Below are 16,999 nucleotides of genomic sequence, written 5' to 3' on the forward strand. Positions count from 1 at the left end.
CAGGCCTCCAGCTCATTCCTGAGCTCCCACCCCTCTAAAATCAAGTGCTACACAATAAGCCTTGGTGGGTTTTTTTGGTGCTTTATTCACTCAGGAGGGTTGGAGTGGGTTAGATGGGTGTCAGGGCTGTTTCCTGAGTCAGTCTGAGCCCAGCCCCTCTACCCAGCTCAGACTTGAGCCCTCAGGCCTGCTTTCAAGGCACACCCTTCTCCCCACGCCTGCAGGTTGGGGAGTGGAGTGGGGTGACAGGTTGGGGGGGGGGGTTTGGAGGTCAACAGTCCTAAGCCGTAGGGCATGTGGAGAAGGAGGAGGACGCGAGGTCAGGGGTCAGCCCTCCCTCCTGAGCTCCTCTCCCAGCATCTCCGTCACTTTCTTCAGCTCCTGTCTCATGTGCTCCAGCCGCTCCGCATCATGCTCCTGGTGGGATCAGAAATGGGATCAGCACCCACTCTCAGAGGCAGGCCACCTCCATGGTTGCCCGTGAACGTGGGCCAGGTCAGTTCACACAGGGGCCGCCAGCAGCAGCCATCGTGGGCTGCGGTGGTCGCCCCCCTGGTTGCCGCAACCCTGGAAGAGTCATGTCGGCTAACCTGGCCAGCGGTGAGGCCTGCGGTGTCTGCCAAAGCCAACAGCTGCAGACAGAGGACTAGCAAAGGCGCTCAACTTGGATGCCGTGACCCATTTGTGAGGTGACGGCCATTTCGGTAACTGCCACCGATCACAGTGACAGCTTTACTTTCCATGACCCAGCAGTGGTGTCCATCTATAGCCCAGTGAACCAGGCACGGCAGCTACTTTTCATGGTGGCCAACGCGCAGGCTGGCAGTGGCGGCTAACAAAAGGCTTCCGTGCGGTAACGGTGGCCTTCTTGGTTACTGTAATTGAAGTAAGTGTGGAAGCTCTCTTGGTAAAGTAGAGCCCCTCTTAGATGTTGCTACCTAGTCCTCGTGTCAGTCCTGGTCACTGGCGGCCCGCTTGTGGTGGATCTTACTCTACGGCCCAACACTGGTGGCTGTTTGATAGGAAGTCCACTGACATCTGGACCACCCCACTCCCCCACTGCCTCCTCCACTCACCTCCCTGTCCGAAGCCTCTTCCTTCTCCTCCTGCGTGGGCTTGGCTTCTGGCTGGCGGAGGTGGTGGCGGTCCTCGTGCCTCTCTCCACCCGCTTCGGCCCCCTGCCACCGGCTGCGGCCCCCGCCCAGCACCTGCACTCCCTTCTCCTCTGCCTCGAACTGGGCTGTCTCCTCGTCGCTGGCCTGCTCTGCCACCCGCTTCTGGGGGCCCCTGCCACCCTCTAGACGCCGCTTCCACAGGCCCTCAAACGTCTCCACGGGCCCCCTCTTCTTCTTTTCCTCCTCCTCCTCCTCTTCGTGGTCCTCCTGGTGAAGCCAGCTCTGGAGCTGCTTGCGAATGGCCTGTTCCTGCACCTCGGACTTGTGGGTCCTTTCTGCTGCCTCCGCCTCCTCCTCTTCCTCGTCCCTCACCTCCTGGCTGGACCTCGTCTTCCCAGCTTCTGGCTTTTTAAAATCCCCAGCAAGTAGGCCTTTCTCTTCCGTGGCCCCACAGCCATAGGGTTCTGTTTCACACATTTCTAATGGAAAGAGAGGATGTTCTCTGTGCAGCCAATCAGGAAACAGACCTCGAAGAGTTCTGGGCCTGCCTGAGGTCCCACTGGGGGACTTCTCAGACCTGGGAGGGGAGGGTCAGGTGTTGGGAGACACTGTCTGCCCCCATCGTGTACCCCTGCAGGGAGCCCCGAGAGTGGGGCTAGGCCACAGGCTCCTTCAGTCTGGACACACTTGACAGTGCCGTGCCAGCCCAGACAATGGGTCTAGGATGAGAAGAGGACACCCCTTCCTCCAGGCATCCCTGGGCAGACGCCTGGTGGGGCTGGGCCCTCCTTACCTTTGTGGAGGAGAGCCATGCAGGGGCCTCGCTTGGCCTGGCCCAGCATCAGCACTTCTGTGACCACCTCTGCCAGACAGCGGGTCACCTGGGGGTGAACGGTCAGAGGGGAGGTTGAGGGCAGGGCAGATGAGGGGAATGAGAGCAGAGGGAGGGCTGGAGGGGAGACAAAGATCGTGGAGGAGGCTGGGCAGGGAGGGCCAGGGCCCCAGGGAGATGGGGCAGGGCAAGAGTGGCCAACATCCTCACCTCCTCCTTGGAGGGTCTCGGTGCCAGGGGAGCCGCGGTGGCTGTGGAGGAAGGAGATGGGTGCTGGGCGCGGGCTCCGGGCGCTGTCCCCGGTGCTGATTCCAGCTCCGAGGTCGTCCCGCTACCCACGTGTCCCCTCCCCCAGCCCACCTTCCGGGGTCACTGTCTCCACCTGGAAGCTCTGGCCCCGCTGGTGCACCGTCCCCGCCCCCGGCCACCCGAGTCCCCGCTCCCCAGGCTGGCCGCTGAGGTCACCCTGATCGCCGGCGCTCACCCGCCCCCAGCAGCAGCAAGAGCAGCACGGTGGGCTCACGACGGCGCTGCATGGTGGGGCGTCCGGACCAGGGTCCTCGGCGCTGTGTGGGCTGGGGCGGCAGCTCCTTATAACCCGCGCCCCCAGTGGCCCCCTCAGGGGAGGAAGTGACGTCACCACCACCCCCTCCCCCGCCCGAGGCAGGGCGACAGCTGTGGGGCGGAGACCTGTCTGAGACCCTCAATTATTCATGGGGCTCCCCTCCAGCTTCTGGCCCCTGAGGGCCAGCATGGAGGCTGGGGGCTTCTCTTCCCCGATGAACAGGGTCTGATGAACCTAAGGCCCCAGTGGGAGGCAGGACCTGGGTTTGAATCCAGAGGCAGCCACTTAAAGATCAACTTCAGGCAACTCCTCTTCCTTGGCCCGTTTTCTCTGGAAAATGGGTCTCATAAATCTACTTCCTCAGAGTTGTAGCTGGGCCCTACCTGAGTCCCAGCTCCTCTCCAACCAGCTGTGCAGCCCTGGGACAACTGCTTCATCTAAGACCTGTTCCTTACTTGTGAAATAGGGCTGGTGACAACCTACTCCACAGCTTGATGAGGAGGATTTAATAAATTAATACATGTATGTGTTAGCTTGGGCAGTGCCTGCCACCGGGAACTACACAGGTCCGCGCTCCTGCATCCTGGTTATTTCTACTGAGCACGCACTATATGCCCAGTCCTCTCCAGACCCTGGGGCCACAGCAGTGAATGAGGCTACAGGCCAACTTCCCTGGCCTCTTGGGGCAGACATCTGAGAAGGGAAAGACAAACAATACTCAAGGAGGGAGGGAGCATCTGTGGTGCATCACAGGCGCACGGCGGCGTAGACGCTGAGTGCTGGGGTTTCTACTTTGGCCAGACTGGTCAGGGACGTCCTCTCCGAGGAGCTGACATCTGGACTAAGGCCTGAGTGATAAAATGCAGGCAAGATCTAGGGGAAGAGTAGTCAGGGAGTGGTCTAGCAAGTGCAGGGCTCTGAGTTAGGAACGAGTCTGGGTGAGAGAGCAGCAAGGCAGGCTGCGGGGTGGCCAGAGCACGACAGGGAAGAGGCCGGTTGAAGAGGAAGGTGGGGGCAGGTCACGGGGGCCCTGTGGACCATAGTGACGACTTGTCCTTTCCCCCGAGTGAGATGGAACCACAGGAGGGCTGCGAGCCGGGGAGGGATGCAGGTGTCCACAGGGTCCCTCTGGCTTTGTGTGGGGGACAGGGAGCAGGGAGACGGGGAAGAGGCTGCCGCGACTCTCCAAGTGGGAGACAACGGTGGACAGGACCGGGGACGAGGAGGCAAAGGCAGGTTCTGGAAATATTTTGAAGGAGGAGCTGCCAGAGTTTACTGAAGGATGGGATGTGGATGTGAGAGAACAGATCAGGAAGACGTGCAGGGCTGCGGCCTGAGGTGCTGGGAAAGCAGTTCCAGGTACTGAGTCAGGGGCACCAAGGGGAGGCGTGCGTGCTGGCTTCACTGAGTTTGGGCTGCTTCCTGGACCCCCACCTGGAGCTGGAGACCGAGGGAGGAGGTTGAAACTGGGGTCAGCGTGAGGTGCCACTTGTCCCAGGCTGGGGAGAGGCCTTAGCATCCTCTCAGTTTCCTCAGCGGCCTGCAAGCTACCCGCCACATGCTCTGTGGGTGCTGGATACTCCGGCAGGGTCCCTGCAGCCACGGACCCTTTGACGATTCAGCGCCTCTGAGCAATGGCCCAGCATCCCCAGTAAGTGGACCAGGCCACCTCCCTCCCTCACAGACCCACAAAGGCCTTGGTTCTGACCATTTATTGGGGGACGTTCTCTTAAGCACTGAGGGAGGGAAGAAGGAGGGATGGAGGCGTCCTCTCCCTCTCCTTCCCCCATCCCTAGAACCTCCAAGTCTCCAGACATCCTGCTTCCCAGTGCAGGCTGGGACCCCCAAAGACCACAGGGTCACTGACTGACCCTGAGGAAGTAGGTGCGTAGGAGAGGTGGACGCTGGAGCCCAGGGGCCCAGGCAGGCAGCTGATATGATGAAGGCAGATGTCGGGACGGGCTCAGGACAATAGGTCCCAGGGACCCCTGAGCTCCAGGAAGCAGTGACAACCCTACTGGCCAACAAGGATAAGTCCTCAGCTCGAGGCGGGCTGGCCCGGGAGCCTGGGCTTCTGGGGCTGGTTGGGGCCGATGTACTGGAGAGGCACGTGGGTGGGGGTCCTGATCCGATCAGTGCCGAGGTAGGGCTGGAGGGCAGGGGGCACGAGCACCGAGCCGTCCTGGGGAGAGAGCAGGCCTCAGGCCACTGCCCTCCCACCCCCGGCCCTCCAGCCACCGCCTCCCTGCGTGCGACCCTCCTCCCACCCACCCCCTCACCTTTTGCTGATTGCTCTCCAAGAGGGCGATGAGGAGGCGGGGGACAGCACAGGCCGTGGCGTTCACCTGGGAGGGGGCATGCTTAGACCCAGCTGCCGGCCCAGAGAGGGGCTGAGGTGGTGGGTCTCGGGGAGCGGGGGCGCTGGGGGCGGTGGGTGAGGGCGTGCGGCTCACCGTGTGGGCAAACTGCAGCTCCCCGGCCTCCGTCCGGCACATGATGTGGAGGCGGCGGCTCTGGAAGTCCGTGCAGTTGGAAGCACTGGTGACCTGAGCGTGGGGGCGGGGTGGGCTGAGAGGATAGGCCGTGGGGTCCTCTTTCCCACCCAGTGGCCCCATTGGGCGGGGGGCTCACCTCGCCGAAGCGGCCTCGGCCCGGCATCCAGGCCTCGACGTCGAACTTGCGGTAGGCGGGCAGGCCCAGCTCCTGGGTGGGCATGTCCAGGACCCTGCAGGCCAGGAGAAAGACATGGCGAAGGCCCGGGTGAGCGATGGGGGAGGGGGAGGGGCGGCGATAGAAGGGGAGGTAGCAAAACAGAGGGAAATGGAAGTGATAAAGGAGGTGACCGAGTCCCCGGGCTGTTCACCATGGCCGTGCTTCCTTCGATAACAATAGCACCCCCAGGTTTTTGTAATGGGTCACCCAGAAAAAAGTCCACACTTCTCAGCGTCTCTTGAAAGTTACACGTGCCCGACAGGGTGAGAGAGGAGGTGGGGTTTGCGACGTCCAGTCACCCCCTTAAAGGGAAGGGGTCTGCCCTTTCCCCAGCCTCCCCTTCCCACTGGATGGTAAAAAGCCATCTTGGACCAGGCAGACGCAGACACCCGAGGGATGGTGAGCAACAGGAGGGAAGGGGCCTGGTCTTGACACTGGAGCGTCCTGTACGGCTTATGCTGCCATTATAATCCTACACAGGCTTTTATAGACTGATAGGTAGACAGACATCCCATATATAATGTAATCCTAACACGGGGAAAAGGGGGCAGAGGGAGAAGAGACGGTGAGGATTTTCAAGACGGGGCAGCACCTAGCCAGCCTTTCTCTCCTCCCTCACTCCCCACCCTCTGCCACCCACCTCAGCCCCCCGCCCCTCCCCGCACCGGAAGTGCAAGCCCAGCTCTGTCAAGATCTCCATCTGAAGGGACAGGAACTCCTCCAGCAGCTGCGAGCTCTGCTCCAGCCCAGGGCCTGTCACCCCAAACATCTCCACCTGGGGCGGGGCAGGGGCACAGGAGTCAGGGGGCGCTAGGCTGTGGGGGTAACCTTCCCCCACAGTCCTAGTTATGCCAACCTTGGTGAAGTGGTGCACTCGATACAGCCCCCAGGGCTCCTTCCCCGTGTCTGTTTCTGCCCGGTAGCAGGTACTCGAACAAACCATCCTGGGGGAGGGGGAGGTGGGTGGGGTCAGGGAGAGGAGAGGGAATGTCACGGGTGGGGACGAGGTCTAAAGGAACTGGGCGTCACCTGACTGGCAGGTCCCTGAAGGCTACGGAGTGGTCCATGAAGTAGCCTGGGAGGAGAGGGGGACAGAATGGGTCAGCCAGAGCCACCATCCGTCCACCCGTAGGAAACCTTTGTGAGAGTTAGAAAGGGTGTTCCCTCTAGCAGACACAACCTCAGCTCAGGACATGTGGCTGGATTCTCACTGTACTGTTGCGCAGCAAACAACCTACACAACTGTACACGTTGGCCCTGAGGTCACTGAGATATTCTGGGCATGCAGCCATCACCCCCCAAGATGCTCCTGGCTGTCCCCTTTTGATCCCCTCCTGCTCTGAGGACGCTGGAGGTGTCCTCACCCCGCTCCTGCCCCCAGGTAGCCACTCACCTGCAAGTCCCACCTCTGCTGTCCCTGCCAGATTGAGGTCTTCAAAGCGGGAGGGGTCGATGTTGTAAATTTGGGATGTTTTGGCATTTGGTGTCATCCCACAGCCTTCCTGGGGAGGAGGCCAGGCCACAGAGGTCAGGGGACAGGTAACCTTGGTGGCCCCCATTCTGTAGTCACAACCTCTGCCCCTCCCTGGAAGCATCTGGAATCACCCTGGGCTCCCTGTAATGCCCTGACCCCCCCAGCTGAGCCCCGGGACAGTTTTCCTCCAGGGAGACAGGCTGGTCTCTCTGCCAGGGGCCCCCAGGATGGGGCCTGACACACGCCTGCACGTGGGGAGCAGAGTCCTCACTCACAAACACAGCTCCTCGGAGCAGATCTGGCACCGTCATGGGGGTGAAGCCCTGTGAGGGGGGAGGGGACGGGTGAGGAGCACAGCCAGGATCCCCCCCAGGCCCCAAGCTCAGGCCTGAAGACAGGACACTGCAGAGTCAGCGAGTGGGCCAACGGCTCCCCTGTGTCACTCCAAAGGCCATTCCACTGGAGAGGAAATCGAGGCAGGCCCGAGCAGTGGGCTTGGAGCTGGCCCCGGGGTCCCGGGTCCCTGTCACTGGGGCCCTCCCTGCTGGGCTTCCTGGTTTCCTCACTCGGATATATCACACAGGGCAGCCAGAGGGGTGGTTCCACAGTATAGATCTGACTGTGTCCCTCCCCTGCTGAAAGCCCTCTGTGGCTCCCTGGTGCCCTCAGGAAATGTCTGCGTCCCTCACCGTGGCCAACCGTGGCCTCCCATGCATTCAGCCCTTGCTGACCCCTGCAGTTTCAACGGATGCTTTGTTTCCTCAACACTCCCTGAACACTGCAGGCAGGCAGTGAGGGGCAGTGGTTACAGGTGCAGGCTCGAGGACCAGCTCCACACACTAGCTGGGGAGACCCTGGCTAGTGACTTCCCTCTCCAGGCTTCAATTTCTCCATCTCTAAGGGGGATAACAATAGCGCTCACCTCATAAAGAATTAAATATACCCACAATACATGTAAAGCTTTGAAAACAGTGACTGGAGCGAAGGTCACCCCCTCCTCTCCACCCGGAGCCTTTGGAGCTCCCCTTCAATGCCACCCCCTCCAGGCAGCCCTCCCATCCTGGCCCATACCCGGTGGATGAGCTTGTTGAGTGTGAAGTTGACCAGGCCATGCTGCAGGAGGGCCCCAGCCCCGCGCAGGTAATAGGAGCGGTGGCCAGACACGTGGGACAGGCGCCTGGGAGACAGATGGGCAGACAGGCGGGGGCACGTGGGCCAGGGCTGGTGGGGGAAGAGGGGGGACTCAAGCACCCCGGGGCAGAGGCCCAGCTGTCAGGCGGGGGACCGGGCATCAAACATTCATGCCAGGCAAGGCCCTGGCGGTTCCACATCCCATGCTGAGCCCAGTGAGGTGGAGCCGGCAGCCAGCTGTTGGGGTGGGGAGGGCTGGGCGGCGGGGGGCCGGGAGGGGGGCTCACTTCTGACGGATGATGTCAAGCTTCTCGGCTATTTCCAGGTGGCCCCGGGGTTGGAAGGAGAAAGCTGTATGTGGATGAAAAGCAACGGCGTAAGAAGGGGAAAGAGACAGGGAACAGGGACAGAGAGAGAGGATTAGAGAGACAGTGGAGAGAGGGAGGGAGAGAAAGGAGAGAGAGGAAAAGAGAAAGAGGGGAGAGGAAGAAAGACAGCTACCCACATGCATGTGTGTGTGTGTGTGCAGACACACACACACGAGACAGGCCGAGAAAGCCCAGGGCTCTATAGGCTCCAGCCAGGATCCCAGACCCCAGGAGCCCCCGCCCCCAGCCTGGAGTCCCCTGGCCTGGCCTGTGGCCCACCTGGCTTGTCTCCGACCACATGGAGCACTCGGGCCTGGCTTTCGTCCCCGATGGGCTGCAGGGAAACAGCGGGTGTCACCAGGAAGGCGGCACTAGGCGGGCCCTTGGCCTCCCCTGCTGCCCAGAGCAATGCTCACCACATCTGGGTGGGTCTGGTTGGGTAGCCTTAGTGCCCGCAGGTAGAACTGCTCCTCGAGCTGGGCCTCCTTAGGGTACAGGAGCATGAGCTGCTTCCGGATCTCCCGGCCGTGTGCCCGCAGACTCTGATATTGGGGGTCCTGGGAGTGGGGCAGGCAGGGTCAGCCCAGGAGAGGGTGGGGTCCCTCAACCAGTTTGACCTTGATCCTGGCTAGTACAGTCTCTATGGTGGACGTTCGCTGCTTCTTCTTTTGGCTTGACATCCTGAATTTCCTTTCAGGAACCTTCCCTCACCACCATGTGGCATGTCCACAGGGACGTGACTCTGGCCTGGCCTACTAGAACATTCCATTGCCCTGACCATAGTGATTGGCTTAAAGACAGGCCCATGACCCAAGACAAACTCATGAGAATCTGCCCCAGGGCTGTGTCTGGAGCTATCAGGAATGGTTTTCTTTGCACCAGACCCTGCCACCCCTTCCCCCAAGGGGATAAAGCTGGTCTGGGGATAAGAAGGAAGCAGAAGCAAATATGAACCAGGACCTGGATCCAGCTGTACCTGAAGCCAGGATTTTCAGTTTCATGAATCAGTCGAGCCTGTTGTTGTTTCTACCCTCAATCCTATTTGAGTTATGTTTTCTGTCACATGCTATGGAGAATTCATGACTGATAATGGTATCCGTGCTGCCCACCCTCCACCAGGGACAGGATATCATCTCCCTGTAGTACCTGCTGCACTTGATTGTTGTCCTGGTTTACCTGGTAGAAAAGAGATGGAGGGGGTGATTAGGTTGATGAAGCTGGGGATGGGGAGGAGGGGAAAGAGGAGGGGTCAAAGGTCAGGGCCAGGGGATCTGAATTCCTTGCTCTGCCAGCGCCTGGCTGGACCCTCCTCTCCACTCTGTGCCTCACTTTCTCTGTCAGTAAAGCTGGGAGGAGGCAAGAGAACATAATAGTAATCACGCCTATAGCTCTGTTTATTAAGTGCTGCCTCATGCCTGGCCGTGTGCAGAGAGGACTCTCATATGATCCTATTCCTTCATAACCTACTCCATGATGTTTGCATCAATGTGATCCCCATTTTGTAGATAAGAAAACAGAGGCCTGGAATGGTAAAGTCTGTGAGCGTGCATTTGGAGGCCTGAGACCAAGGGTCTTTGATACTCTGAACCTTCTGTGATCCTGAGCACCAGAGGGAACAGGAAGATCTGGGTCTGAATGATGGGTGCCTACCAGCTGTGTGCCCTTGGGCAAATCTCCTTCTTTCTCTGAGCCTTGGTATCCTGGTCTATGAAACGGGCTGCTAACAGGAGCTCCCCAGTAGGGCTGTTGCATGGCTTCTTGAGAAGATGAGCTAGTGCTCACTGAACACGAACTGTGACCAGTTTTGCTTTCACTGGCTGCTCGCCTGTGACGCATGTAGCCCAGGGCCTGGTGACACAGCAGGTCACTGGGAGACGCAGTTAGGGTTGGGAGAGTGGTGAAAAGCTGCCCCAATGCCTGGGTGCCAACCCTGTCTCTCCTGCTTCCCAGCTGTGAGACTGAGGCACATTTTAACCTCTCGAGGCCTCGGCTTCCTCAGCTATAGAACTAGGTTTGTATCATTCCTGTCTCACAGAGCCGTGAGAATGAAGAGTAAGGAAAGCACCCAGAACAGTGCCTGGCACACAGCGATGACTATACACACGTCGGCTATTATGGTGACGACTGTTTTCCAGCCCCCTGTGGCAGATGCTGTGTGCTGTCTAACCCAAAACCATCCTTCTTCCTTCTAGCCTGAGACCCCTGACTCAGTTCACCCTCCCCGGGTAGCCTGCAGTTCAGGGAATGTGGGTCCAGCCGAGGTTGCCTTTTGCCATTGGCTGGTGTGGGTGTGGGCTGTCTGGGCCCATGAGACATGAGGGGACGCTGCTCGATGCTTCAGGAAAGGTTTCTGTGCTCATGGGAAAGGCACTTAAGCCAGAGAAGTCCTGTTTTCTGCCTCTGGCAGAGTCACACCAGGAGACTCTGTACTACGGCAGCCACCTTGGGACCGTGAGGGGGCGACTGAGGTCAAACCAACATGGCGAAGTTGCATGCGGAGAGAGAGGGAAAGGACCTGGGTTGGGGACGCTGGGGAGAGCTGCTCATTCATCAGCCCCAGGGATGCCTGGCCCTGGACAGCTTGTTGTGTGAGACAATGAATGTCCACATCCTTCACGTTCCTTAAATTGAGTTTCCTGTTATCTGTGGCCAGAGGCATCCTGCCACCAACCCACCCGCCCAGGACCCCCACGCTCACCACCAGGGCCCGCACTGTCTCAGCCACGGCCCCCTTCTCCTCCTCCAGCTTCCGGATCTGCTCCCGCAGCTGCCTCAGCTCCTGCCATGTCGAGATCTGGGGGTGGACACAAGAAGGAAAGATGTGACAGTGGCCCCTCTGGCTGAAGCCTCGCCCCACAGCCCCCTGGACTAGTGGTGGGGTGATACAGAGACCACTCACTGTCCCTCAGTAGCCATTCTCCCCTCCTTCCCTTCACTACTCAAACCACCCCTGAGCAAAGAGCCCTCTGTCCTCTCTGGTTGCAGTCTTCCCTTCAACAAAATGGTATGAGCAACACTGTCCTACCTCCGCTGGGGCTGGAAACCAGAAGGGGACAGAGGGGGGTCAGAGGATGGTTTGTTACCTACTTGGTGGCTCCTGGACACCTCACAGCTCTGCATGTGCAAGAGTGACTCTGTGAAAAACATCTACCCCTACATCCGCTCCTCCTCCTCCTCCTTAGGGCCAGCCCCACTAACCCCCATCCTCCACCCTAGCCCCACAGCCAGGCACCACGTCCTGACCTTTCTGCCTCACGAACACCCATCAGATCTGTCCTTCTCTCATCCCCCCACTCCTGCCCCACCCCAGGTCCCGTCATCTTCCACCAGAAGCCCTGTGCCAGCCTCCTGGCCTTCAGGCTCACCTTGCCCGATCCAGCCAGAGTTCTTAGACAATCCTCTCCTGCCTGAAAGCATCCATAGGCCCCCAGCGCCCCTAGGAACAAACCGCGTGCCTTGCTACTGCCTGCCAAGCCACACGCCATATTCCTCTCCAAACTTATGCCCTAAAGAAGTGTTTTTCAAGCTTTGGGATGTGATCCATTTGTGGGTTTTAAATTTAACTTAGGGTCTCTAAACGAGCACTTTAGTAAATTGAGGTAAGATACACATAAAATTTACCATTTTAACCATTTTGAAAGTGTACAGTTCGGGGGAGGGATAAGTTGGGAGATCGGGATTGACACTATATATAAAATAGGTAACTAATAAGGATCTACTGTATAGCACAGGGAATTCTACTCAATACTCTGTAATGACCTATATGGGAAAAGAATAAAAAAAGAGTGGATATATGCATATGTATAACTGATTCACTTTGCTGTACAGCAGAAACTAACACACTGTAAAAACTATACATCAATAAAATTTTTTTAAAAGTGTACAGTTCAGCAGCATTAAGTACATTCATATTGTTGTGCTATCATCATAACTACCTATCTCTAGAACTTTTTATCTTCCCAAACTGAAACTCTGTACCCATTAAATGTCCCCCCTTCCCCCTGGCAACCACCATTCTACACTCTGTCTCTGTGAATTTGCTCCAGGTGCCTCATACAACTGGAATCACACAGTATTTGCCCGTTCGCGACTGGCTTATTTCACTTAGCACGACAGTCTGTAAGGTTCATCCTCATTGTTGTACGTGTCAGAATTTCCCTCCTTTTTAAGGCTGAATGTTATTCCACTGTATGTATTTACCACATTTTGTTTAACCATTTATCCATCAGTGAACCCTTGGGTTGCTTCCACCTTTTGGCTATTGTGACCAAAGCTGCTAAAAACATGGACATACAGATATCTGTTTGAGTCCCTGCTTTCAGTTCTTTTGGCTATATACTCAGAAGTGGGATTGCTGAATTACATGGTAATTCTATGTTTAATTTTCTGAGGAACTGCCATATGTTTTTTTCTTTTGTAATTAACTTCTCTGAGCCCCCAGCATGTAATATTACATAAGTGCTAGCTTTATTATTGTTATTGTTATTATTATTATTCACTGCTGTATTCTCAACACCTGGAACATAACATAGGCGCTAAGTATCTGTTCGATAGAACATTCATTCATTCATTACGTAACACTATTTAACTGCCTACTACCTGTGGGATAGGTGCAGAACTCTACCTCTCACTTTCCAAGAGCAAGAGGCACTCCCCCATCTCTGATTCACATCCCTGTCCCCCCTTTTCCTTTGTGGCCTTAGGGTAAGCCTGGCACGAGGTCTGAGCACAGAGGACGCTGGCAGATAGGAATTTCCTAGCGCAGAGTGGGTACCCAGCACGCTGTATGGAACAGGAGCATCATGGGTATCTAGACAGTGGGGGCCTCATCACTCTGGATAACTGGCAAGTCCGCAGGTGCCAAGCACAATACGTTGCCGAAACTTGGGAAGGAAATAAAATTCCCTCGATAAGACCGCCCCCTGCTGGAGCGTATCTTGCACGCCCATGTCGCCCTTAAAGCGAACAGCCAATAGGCAAAGCGGCCCGGCCCCGCGATCTCCAGCCGGCGCAAGCGCACTCACGATCGCGGGCAGCTCATCCGGCCGCAGCTCCCCCTTGCGGAGCTCCAGGGTGCGCGCGGCCTCTTCCGGGTATGCGCACAGCGGCTCCATGTCCAGCTGAGGGAGCGCGCTGTAGCCCTCACGCGCGTGCTCGTACAGGAGGTTCCGGTCTTGTCTCTCTGTGGCGAAACTTCTTGGGCTTTGGTTGCAGACGCAGCTTCCCCGGAGCCGCAGGCCCCGACCAGCCACCAAAGGCCACAAGCGCCGCACTATGGACGCAGCCATCTTGGAAAGGAGACAAGGAGTCACGCACCCTTCGTCCCGCCCACTACGCGTTTAGACCAGTTGCAAAGCAGTTATTCTCTGGACTAGCCAATCAGACCCTGGAAGGGGTGACCCCTCCTCCCATACCTCAAAAAAACTAGTTCAGTTGACCTAGATTGACACTATCATTGCCCAATCGTCGTCTGTTCCCCGCCCCTTCAGTGTACGCGAGAGGCAGAACCAGCCAATCCCTGCCGGGATAATCCCCAGACCTCGCTAGAAGCCGGATTCGGTGTGGTCGGCTGAGCCGGCTAGGGTCGGTAAGGTCGACCGAGTTCTTGGGTCTTCCAAACTTCCCGGGCCTGCCCTCAGTTTCTCGTTTCCTTCTGTATGTGAGTGGGGGCGGTTGGGTCCCCGAGAGCCTATTCAGAGCAAGGCTAAACTTTCGGAGGGACTTTCTGTTAGCAGCGTGAGGGGTTGTGTCAGAGGAAATTCCTTAGGTTTAACCGGAAGGCTCCCAGGGCGGGTTAGGGAGAATTTGGACCCTCCCCCGACTACGGCCACTTTCCCCTCCTCTTCCTTGCTGAGTCTCTTACCCCTTAAAACAGGGACGCTGCAAGCGGCGGGATGTCTTGGTCCGGCCTTCTTCGTGGCCTCAGCACATCCCTAAATTATGGTAAGTGGGGGGCTTGGGCTGCAGAGACGAACCTGCGTAAGGGTTATCCCCCCGTAGGTTTTGTGCCCCTCTGCTTTAGTTTTGAGGGAATCAGGGATTTAAATCGGGGATGGATACACGATGGGTTTTGGTGGAGCTGGGGTTGCAATGGCAAGAGGTAGGAAGTAGTTGCATTGAGGGCAACTAGGCATCAGGCCGGGTATCAGGAGTTTGGGTCAATTATTTTATCAGCAAATAATATTAAAAACTTCCCGTGGGTGAGACATCAAAGCCAGACGGTGAAGTCATTCCTTCAACTGATGTTTTTCTTTTTGTTTTCTTTTTTTTTTGGGTGGGAAAGGGGGTGGTGCCTGCGTCATGTGGGATCTTAGTTCCCTGATAAGGGATCAAATCCGTGCCCCCTGCAGTGAAGGCACAGAGTCTTAACCACTGAGCTGCCAGGGAAGCCCCCAACTGATGTTTTTCAAGAGCCTAGTACATTCCACGCACTAAGAGGGAGGGGCTTTATTTATGAACATATTTCTTCCACAAACATCAAATGCTTCTCCTAAGTAATGACTTTGTGACATATTCCACTCAGTCACTCTGCAAACCTTTATTAAGCACCTTCTTTTTGACACTCACCAAAGGTCACAGGACTGGGTAAGACAGATCTGTGCCCTTTCTGGGAAATTTGGGCTGGCTTGACATGTGTATCTCATGGAAGCCTCTTTCACACACACACGGTGCTCAGGAGGGAGACCTGACTGTGGTGCCTGCCATACAAGTGAGGACACTGAGGCACTGAGAGGTGCTCAAGGGCACACCACTAGGAAGAGACTTCTAGGAATGTCTCATTCCCTCCGAGGATTCTGCTGTAACTTGAGGCATAAGGATACATGGAAGTGGACAGTAGGGCCAGGACCTGCCCTGAATCTGGAGGGGAGTGGGACATTTGGGTGTGAGAAGGCATTTGTGCTAGTGACAGAGAGGACGTACCTCACAGCCCTGGCCTGGGAGCTCCAAGAGGACGTGGCTCAGGGCTCTCTCAGTCACCACTGTGTCTCCATTATTGATTGGGGCCAAGACACAGTAGCTGCTCAAGGAATGTTTGTTGAAGAGAATTCAGTTATCTCTGAGTCTTTTATGTCCTATTTCCTATGTGCATGAGCACATCGCGTCATCCACCTTAGAAACATATTCCAGCCCCTTTCCCCTACCTGCCTTTCCTCTCACTGCACTGCAGCCACACTGCCCTTTCTGTTGCTGTGTTTGGACATGAGCTGAGGCTGGAGCAGGGAGAACAAGGGGGCGAGTGAGGAGATGAGGTTAGAGAAATAGCTTGCAAACCATGTGGGGCCTCGTGGACCCCTGCGTGGGAATTTGGCCCTTCCCCTCACTGAGATGGAGCCACAGGAGGGCTCTAGCAGGGGAGGGATGTGATCTGACCCAGGTGTCCACAGGGTCCCTCTGGCTGTGTGTGGGGAGCAGATACTAAGGAGACCTGGGAAGAGGAGGAGGGTGGACAGGACCAGCGTGGATGCGGTGGGGGAGGGAGAAAAGAGGGGATTTCGATCAGTTGTGAAGGTTCGGTGACACGATCTGGTCACGGGGATGGGAGTGGGTGTGACAGGAGAAGGAGGAGTGACACCTTCCAGGGATACCCCGTAGAGTCGCTGTGGGGCAGCATGAGTTAAAGCCGGTACCATGCATAGAACAGTACACGACACAGTGGGAGCCTATTTGCGTTTACTGTTGTTTAAACAGCATTAAAATGTCTTCTTTGCAGAATAAATGAGTTAATTCATAGAAAATGCTTAAAATAGAACCTGACACGTGGTGGTTGCTCCGTAAACGTTGTATTACTCTCAGCCACGGGTACCCCTAAACCGTAACCAGATGCAGCCCTGCGAAGTGCTTGGAACGGCGCCTAGAACAGCAGAGCGAAGTGGCTGATGCTATTATCTGTTCCCTGAGATAATAACCCCCTCCGCCCTCCCGGTTGTGTCTCTCTAGCCCTAGTCCCCCGGCCTTGGGCCACGCGTCCCATGGCCACCCTGAACCAGATGCACCGGCGGGGGCCTCCGAAGCATCCGCCTTCGAAAATAGGCCCCACAGAGGGACGGCCGCAGCTGAAGGGCGTGGTCCTGCGCACGTTCATCCGCAAGCCGAAGAAGCCCAACTCGGCCAACCGCAAGTGCTGCCGCGTGCGGCTCAGCACCGGCCGGGAGGCTGTCTGCTTCATCCCCGGAGAGGGCCACAACCTCCAGGAGCACCACGTCGTGCTTGTGCAGGGCGGCCGCACTCAGGACCTGCCCGGTGTCAAGCTCACCATCGTGCGTGGCAAGTACGACTGTGGCCACGTGCAGAAGAAGAAGTGATCTCCCCCCCCCCCCCCCCGCCAGGACACCGCGGGTGGGTGTTCACGGCCTAACAAGAATCTTCCCCTCCAGGCTCCTGCAGTGTCCTGGGGAAGCTCGTCCAGCTCTGGAAGTAGCTGGTCCTGGTCCAAAGCCCCGCCACCTCTTCCATCAAGACCACCCTTAACCCGTAGTGGTCCTGGGTGTGAATCAGAAAAAAGGCACCCCTCTCCCAGTGCTGGCGCCAGGGGCCTCTTCTGCTGGGACAAGATGCTGCACTTCCAACTACTGGGGAGGGGTGGCAGTAAACACAGACAGACCCCTCCCCCTTGTGACCTGAACCCCCTTGTGTGGTATTTGCCCTCTGTGTGGTCTTGGCTACAGACATGCCTTCTGGCCTCAGTTTCCTCCTGCAGAAAACAATAGCTCCACCCTTTTTGTGGGTTTGGTGAAGATTAAAGATGCTTTATGTGCATAACGCATGTGATGGCCACTGTGTCTTAAGCTTTGGAACCAGGTG

General features: G+C 57.2%; 3 protein-coding genes across 5 annotated transcripts; 1 reads left to right on the top strand and 2 right to left on the bottom strand.

The window, feature by feature from the left end:
* Positions 1-65: 65 nt before the first annotated feature.
* On the bottom strand, positions 66-2,549 carry CCER2 (coiled-coil glutamate rich protein 2). The gene is made up of 5 exons (XM_057712960.1): positions 2,432-2,549; positions 2,158-2,198; positions 1,909-1,996; positions 1,077-1,594; positions 66-417 (listed from the first exon to the last, which is right to left on the bottom strand). The coding sequence occupies exons 1-5, from the start codon at positions 2,481-2,483 to the stop codon at positions 328-330; spliced, it is 789 nt and encodes a 262-aa protein (XP_057568943.1). The 5' UTR covers positions 2,484-2,549; the 3' UTR covers positions 66-327.
* Positions 2,550-4,212: 1,663 nt separating this feature from the next.
* On the bottom strand, positions 4,213-13,509 carry SARS2 (seryl-tRNA synthetase 2, mitochondrial). Of its 3 annotated transcripts, XM_057712961.1 has the most exons (16): positions 13,222-13,509; positions 10,896-10,991; positions 9,344-9,373; positions 8,614-8,754; positions 8,477-8,531; positions 8,117-8,180; positions 7,770-7,875; positions 6,974-7,021; positions 6,618-6,726; positions 6,254-6,299; positions 6,081-6,168; positions 5,890-5,999; positions 5,144-5,237; positions 4,966-5,058; positions 4,792-4,857; positions 4,213-4,694 (listed from the first exon to the last, which is right to left on the bottom strand). In XM_057712961.1, the coding sequence occupies exons 1-16, from the start codon at positions 13,483-13,485 to the stop codon at positions 4,551-4,553; spliced, it is 1,554 nt and encodes a 517-aa protein (XP_057568944.1). In that variant the 5' UTR covers positions 13,486-13,509; the 3' UTR covers positions 4,213-4,550. The 3 variants fall into 3 exon arrangements, with proteins under 3 accessions (XP_057568944.1, XP_057568946.1, XP_057568945.1); XM_057712963.1 differs by lacking the exon at positions 5,890-5,999; XM_057712962.1 differs by lacking the exons at positions 5,890-5,999; positions 6,254-6,299.
* Positions 13,510-13,734: 225 nt separating this feature from the next.
* On the top strand, positions 13,735-16,966 carry MRPS12 (mitochondrial ribosomal protein S12). The gene is made up of 4 exons (XM_057713129.1): positions 13,735-13,780; positions 14,073-14,140; positions 16,136-16,466; positions 16,573-16,966. The coding sequence occupies exons 2-4, from the start codon at positions 14,092-14,094 to the stop codon at positions 16,664-16,666; spliced, it is 474 nt and encodes a 157-aa protein (XP_057569112.1). The 5' UTR covers positions 13,735-13,780; positions 14,073-14,091; the 3' UTR covers positions 16,667-16,966.
* The last annotated feature ends 33 nt before the right edge of the window (positions 16,967-16,999 follow it).

The sequence above is a fragment of the Hippopotamus amphibius genome, chromosome 16 (assembly GCF_030028045.1).
Source record: "Hippopotamus amphibius kiboko isolate mHipAmp2 chromosome 16, mHipAmp2.hap2, whole genome shotgun sequence".
In the NCBI taxonomy this organism is placed as follows: domain Eukaryota; kingdom Metazoa; phylum Chordata; class Mammalia; order Artiodactyla; family Hippopotamidae; genus Hippopotamus; species Hippopotamus amphibius.